This window comes from Pongo abelii, chromosome 8 (genome assembly GCF_028885655.2).
Source record: "Pongo abelii isolate AG06213 chromosome 8, NHGRI_mPonAbe1-v2.0_pri, whole genome shotgun sequence".
Classification (NCBI taxonomy): Eukaryota; Metazoa; Chordata; class Mammalia; order Primates; family Hominidae; genus Pongo; species Pongo abelii.
The window spans coordinates 101,315,160-101,322,178 of NC_071993.2; the positions used below are offsets into that span (position 1 = coordinate 101,315,160).

General features: G+C 37.7%; 1 protein-coding gene across 3 annotated transcripts in view; it reads left to right on the plus strand.

Moving 5' to 3' along the window:
* Positions 1 to 6,784, plus strand: part of TBC1D12 (TBC1 domain family member 12) — a 136,696-nt gene extending 129,912 nt beyond the window's left edge. For all 3 annotated transcript variants that reach the window (XM_054522672.2, XM_009245643.4, XM_054522673.2), the window contains 2 exons: positions 2,278 to 2,536; positions 3,882 to 6,784. In XM_054522672.2, the coding sequence (XP_054378647.2) occupies positions 2,278 to 2,536; positions 3,882 to 3,950 (328 nt within the window). In that variant the 3' untranslated portion in view covers positions 3,951 to 6,784. The remainder of the gene's footprint in view (positions 1 to 2,277; positions 2,537 to 3,881) is intronic.
* Positions 6,785 to 7,019: the final 235 nt, after the last annotated feature.

The following is a 7,019-nucleotide window of genomic DNA, read 5'->3' on the forward strand; positions in this document are numbered from 1 at the left end:
TGTAGAAAAATAAATAATGGCATTGGCCAAATCTGTCTTCTCAGGTCTTCTTTGGTTTAGGATTTTTTTTTTTTTTTTAATTTTTTTGAGACAGGGTCCCACTCTGTCACCCAGGCTGAGTGCAGTGGCATGATCACAGCTCACTGCAGCCTCAAAATCCCAGGCTTAAGCAGTCTGCCCACCTCAGCCTCTCAAGTATCTGGGGCTACAGGCAAACCACTACACCCAACTAATTTTTGCTATTTTATGGAGATGGGGCCTCACTATGTTGCCCAGGCTGGTCTTGAACTCCTGGATGCAAGCGATCCTCCCACATTGGCCTCCCAAAGGCTGAGATTACAGGCATGAGCCACCAGACCCGACTGATTTAGGCTTTTTTAAAAATTAAGTTATTGGCTGGGCGCAGTGGCTCACGCCTGTAATCCCAGCACTTTGGGAGTCCGAGGCAGGCAGATCACCTCAGGTCGGGAATTCGAGACCAGCCTGACCAACATGGAGAAACGCCGTCTCTACTAAAAATACAAAATTAGCCGGGCGTGGTGGTCCATACCTGTAATCCCAGCTACTCGGGAGGCTGAGGCAGGAGAATCGCTTGAACCTGGGAGGTGGAGGTTGCAGTGGGCTGAGATTTTGCCATTGCATTCCAGCCTGAGCAACAAGAGCAAAACTCCATTAAAAAAAAAAAAAAAAAAAGAAGTTATTTTTCAATGTATTCTCTTCCCGTCCCCCAAGAGCATTAGAGTTACTCAGGGAAGGACCCAAGAAAATGGGAGAAGGGTTTTTTAATATTATGGGACTGAGATCCAAGTTAAAATATTAATTCTATTAAGAAGGAAAAAAAAATCCTCCATTGTCAGTCTTGAGAAGTGTGAGCATGGGGGATAGCAGGATCACAATTGATGTGGGGAACAGGAGAGAACTAATAAAGAGTGAGTACTTTATACTAGAACCTGAGCCTAGGCACTCCTCATTTTGAACAGTGAGTTTTTGTACTACCAAAAGTGGTTTTTGTCATATGATTAAATACGTCTTTGTAATTTAAGAAGTAGGGATGGACTTTTGTTTCATGTCTCTGTTGAGTTTATTATACACAAATCCCAGAGACATTTTTGTGGGATAGGAATGAATAAGTGGCAGTGCAAAAGGATTTTTTAAAAAATTATTTGGGCAAGGAAGCTTTTAGTTCCCTTCCTCAAATCCCATCAGCACTACCTCAAATAAACACACAGTCAGTGTAAACAATTGTGTACTTTCTTTGCCAAGGCAACTTCAAGACAAGTCCTGTAATACTCTCCCCACTTCCCCCAACCAGAATGGCTCCCAGAGAACCACTGGATAAAGAATTACATGGTCAGACATTGTCAGAAAGGTTGGGAAAAACCATTTTGGTGATTCTATTGGAAGGTATACATGCTTCAAAAGAAGTAGTAAATAAAGCTGGGTGGAGGAAAAAGACAAAACAAAACAATGGATGTTTGTGCAAGGGGAAGAGAAAAGAGAGAAGTCAGACTTTGAGTTTATATTAGGTTACTAAAAGATGATATTTGGGTTCTTCATACAATAATAATAATTTTTATTTAGCATTTCTTACATGCCAAAGGCTTATGTAAACACTTTTACATTTATTAACTACTATAATTTTTAAAACAATCCTGAGAGGTAGGTAGTTTTCTTATAGTTTACTAATGAAGAAACTGAGGCACAGTAAAGACAACTATCCTGCTCAAGGTAACACAACTAATAAGTGGCAAATTCAAGATTCAAATTCAGGCATTCTGGTTTCATAGCTCATACCCGTAACTACCAGACTGTTCTACCACTCTAGTATATATTAGGCCTTTCCTCTACATAAGGTTGTAAATTCACATAATTTTGTTATTTATTATTTAATTTCCCACTACTCAAGTTTGAGGGAGGAAGCCTTTTTTTTTTTTTTTTTTTTTTTTTTTTTTTTGAGATGGAGTCTCACTCTGTCACCAGGCTGGAGTGCAGTGGCACGATCTCGGCTCGCTGCAACCTCCGCCTCCTAGGTTCGAGCGATTCTCCTGCCTCAGCCTCCCACGTAGCTGGGACTACAGGTGTGTGCCACCATGCCCAGCTAATTTTTGTATTTTTAGTAGAGACGGGGTTTCACCATGTTGGCCAGGATGGGAAAGCCATATTTTATTTGCCTTCTTATCCCTAATTAAGCACTGTTCTTTTTTTATAGAGATGCTTACTGAGTAAATGAGTCAATGAATGAAAAATTTCAGTGACCGTTTTTCCCTCTAATTTTAGGATCTTCACACTATATAGCAAATCACTACCACTTGATCTGGCCTGTCGAGTCTGGGATGTATTTTGCAGAGATGGAGAAGAATTTTTATTTAGGACTGGATTAGGAATCCTCCGATTATATGAAGATATTCTCCTGCAGATGGACTTTATTCATATAGCACAGTTTCTAACTAAATTGCCAGAAGATATCACATCGGAAAAGCTGTTCAGTTGTATTGCAGCCATTCAGATGCAGAATAGCACCAAAAAATGGACTCAGGTAGCGTAACATTTTCCTGTCTTTAATAGATGTGTTAAAGCAGTTGACTTATTGTAAAAAAGTTAGGTATTTCTTAAAAATTAGTGCTTAAAAATATGTCTTTTAAAAATAATTTTTGACTTCTAAGAAGCAAGAGTTTAAATCAAATTGCCCACTTTTCAGCTATCCAAACATAGGGCTTATTTTATTTTATTTTTATTTATTTATTTATTTTTTGAGGTGGAGTCTCGCTCTGTCGCCCAGGCTGGAGTGCAGTGGCGTGATCTCGGCTCACTGCAACCTCCACCTCCTGGGTTCACACCATTCTCCTGCCTCAGCCTCCCAAGTAGCTGGGACTACAGGCGCCCGCCACCACGCCCAGCTAATTTTTTGTATTTTTAGTAGAGATGGGGTTTCACTGTGTTAGCCAGGATTGTCTCGATCTCCTGACCTCGTGATCCACCCGTCTCGGCCTCCCAAAGTGCTGGGATTACAGGCGTCAGCCACCGCGCCTGGCCTATTTTATTTTATTTTGAGATGGAGTCTCACTCTGTCGCCCAGGCTGGAGTGCAGTGGTATGATCTTGGCTCACTACAACCGCTATCTCCCGGGTTCAAGCGATTCTCTTGCCTTAGTCTCCCGAGTAGCTGGGATTACAGGCACGTGCCACTACGCCCAGCTAATTTTTTGTATTTTTAGTAGAGACGGGGTTTCACCATGTTAGACAGGATGGTCTCGATCTCCTGACCTTGTGATCTGCCCGCCTCAGCCTCCCAAAGTGCTGTGATTACAGGCATGAGCCACTGTACCCAGCCAGGCTTTATTTTATTTAAGTCCAATAATATCAATTTAGTGAAGTACAACCCACAGTAGTCATTTATTTGCCAGAGTAGTTATTACTTTGGTATTTCAAATAGACAACAATTTTATTATATTAAATACCTACTGTGTACTAGGGTTTGTAGTTGAAAGAATATATAATGTATGGTCCTGGCTTTTAGATGCTTAGTCTTGTTAGGAAAGTAAAAGCATTGGCAATCTAAGTTAAGTGACATAAAAGGATAGCAGTATCACTCAATCCATGAATGATATAAACAATTGGCATTATTAAATTCACAGTCTTATTGGTTCAGAAAATGTTATGTTACCAAATAGTAATTTCAGAATAGTTGGCAATTGGTAAAAATTGGAATCTAATCATATTTCATGATTAGAAAAAAATAAAGGGGATTTGAGAATGGCACACTTTCAGGGACAGAGTTAGGTATAATAAAGCTTTTTCATGTTTATAAACTATAGTTATTTAAATCTCTTTAATCTGGGTGGTAGTTTTTGAGGATTAATCTTTATTTCATATAATTTTCAGGTCTTTGCATCTGTAATGAAGGATATTAAAGAAGGAGACAAGAACAGTAGTCCTGCTTTGAAAAGCTAGTCTTCAAAATTGACAGACTAATTGACATAGAAAAAGTGGTTTTTGGATAAAGGTTTTTTGTTTCCTATGTAAAAGGCGTGGAAGAAAATGTTGGAGATACCTAAAAGAATCAAAAGGTGGAAAACTGCTGATTTTACATTTTATGGCTGAAGTAAATGAAATAAGTAACTTATTGACAGTATTAATAAACTATTACTTTGTAGGTAGAGTCATTTTTCAAAGGAAAAAGTTTAAATGATGAGTTTATACTCCACAATTTGGAGTAAACAAAATGCAATATATTTTTTAAATAGCTTTGAAGATACTTCAAATTTTTACATCTTTTCTTTTGTAACAGTTACCACAAAGATACTCTGGAGGCTAGAGTAGGATTGATAAATACTACTGTTAACCTCCAAAGTACTATAGTACAGACATTGTTTCCAGTTCTGACCTTTTGAAGATATTATAGACCAGTAGTGAACAAATTTGGTTGTAAATTATTTAAGTCACTGAAGATGTCATTTAGCTTCATTCACAAGTTGGGGCAAATTCAAGTTACCTAGGAACTGGAAATGTTGGTGGGAGATTGTTTATTGTTTGTTTAGATGTTTTTCCATAGTATCGTGTCCATTCGTTTTTTATGGGAAATTTGTTGTCTTCCTTAAGGAATTCCTATCACTCAGAGAATTTTAGCCATTCTGGTTCTAGTCTAACAAATTATTCATCTAATAATTTGACATTAAGAAAACTATAAATAACTGGTAGAAGGAAAGTTCTTTGCACTTTAGTGGATTGAAGACTTGACTTTGAGAGTAAGTCCAAAAACATATGATGTTTCTCAGTGATAAGAGTAAAAAGTAATGAATCCTGAGAGTTCTTAAATAGCATGCTACTTGGCAAGACTTCATATTTTTTAGTTACAATTCTTCCACTGTTTAACTCCAGTTTGAAATTTGAAATCTAATATGTAGCTAAATCTGTGACTTGTAAAACTCTATGCATAATTTTTCCTAATCAGTGGAAATAAGAATAAAAGAAAAAGGTAAAGTTAATTTTTTTTTCTAAGTCTACATCCTGTCTCTTGATTCAGTTGCCTGAAGAAGCTGTGTAAGGAGATTAGTCTTGTTATTGATTCCTTTATGTGTCAGTGCCATCTTAATCTCTTCACATGGTACACTAAATGCTGCCTATAACCCATCCTCATCTTTACTCATCATTGCTTTCTTCAAGGAAGGTCTTGATACTGCCTCGTCTACCTCATTATCCGCTAGTCTAGATAGTGACTCTTTGGAAGATTGGTAGCCTCTGAATGAGTTATCCAACTTCTGCTTCCTCACATTGGCCACTTTGCATAGGTTCGGGAACTTAGCAGGTTTTAAATCATCATGCCCATGGAGGTGAAATACTTTGAGGAATGGGAACATCTCTTCACTGTGTTTTTGGATCAGCCTTCTCTCAACTGCCAAGAAATGCATGATTTCCCTGCCAACTCTAGGAAGTAGTGCTGCATGATTGAATCATTCTTTGATGAATTCTTTCATTGTAACATAGGGAGTCATTTCCAAAAAGGTAGATATGAGCTTAAATTAAATTGACTTATGAATGCTTTGCCTCTGGGCCCAACAGTGTCATGACCGGCCAATTGAAACATAGCATGAATTATTTTTATGTCGAGTTCTTGAACTGCTAATCAGGTGTGTGTTTCCTTAAAGTCCGGAGCAGGATCCAGGTCAGATGAAGGAGGTGGTATGCCTGGCTTAACTGCTGAAAATAGAGCATTGAAACTCTTCACAGTGTGCTGCATTGGGTTTCTGCTTGGCTTTCTCACTGAATAGTAAATTGGGGAAAATGCTGCTTTTACTATTTTGCATTTTATAGCAACATTAACAGTCTTTTCCCAGTCAGGTGCTGTCCAGGGAACATGTTTCCCTTGGGAGGTCTGAACAGAGTGATCTGGCTTGATATATTTCCTGAGCTCTAGTACCATATCATAGAACTAGTTAAATGTAGCCAACAGCGATGTCAGAACAATTGACATTGTCCTTCCAAGAGTGAATGCATTGGCTTTCGGAACTGCTACTAGAGACATACATGAGGCAGCGAACGCATCTTTAGGTGGCGGCAAGGCTATATCTGATTGACAGAGATCTCTGATCTCTAATGACATATTGCTATTGTCCTATTATGTTTAAATTTGAACCTAAACTAAATCACTTGAGTGTTATGAGTGATGGCTATATAACATGCCATTTGGTTAGATTTACAGTGTGTTTTTATGTTGCAGTTTAGTTTGAAACAACACTTAAGCACACTATTTCTGTTAGTGTATATAGTTTTCAAACTAACAAGCCTGCGATCCTTGTTAGTGTAGTGACTGCCTCTTTAGGAGTATGGGGCCCTAGGGTGCCCATATATTTTTACCCCATGGGTCATTCTAGTCTAGGGACTACTAGTAGAACCCTCAAAAGGTAATTGCTATTATAGGGGCTTACTTATTGGAGACTGGTAATATAATAAAATATTGAAGGAGTGGCCATGGTCTTAGCAGGTTTTAGAATAACCTTTTAACTCCAGTAACTACTTCCTTGGTATTGGTATCCTTGATAGAGGGAATATAACCTCTGGTAGTAATCTCTTTCAGGTTATACTGCCTGACTAAATTTAATCATACTTTCATGTATTTGTTTCCTCAGTTGGACCTAAGTTACTGTATTTCTTTTTCTTATTTTTTTATTATTGTACAGTTTCTTTATCTTTCAAGTATAAATGTGTATATAAAATGTAAATACAAGGAATTCACTAAAAACCACTCATAACAATTACTGTGTAAATAAAACTGGTAAGCAGAGTAATTACTTGAAATGAGTCTTCATTACTTTGGGGATATCTGTTTTATTTAACTGCAATCTGTTTTATTTAACTGCATCTCAAGGAAACAAAGGAAACAATCTTTGTTTTTGTTTGCCAAATTTGTCTTCCAAGGAATGCACTAAGCCTTCAGTCTTTTTAGACTGGCAATACTGGCAGCTAAAATATTGTACTGTATCTTCTCTTGAGCCCAGTATGTAGGAAATATGTGATAATTCA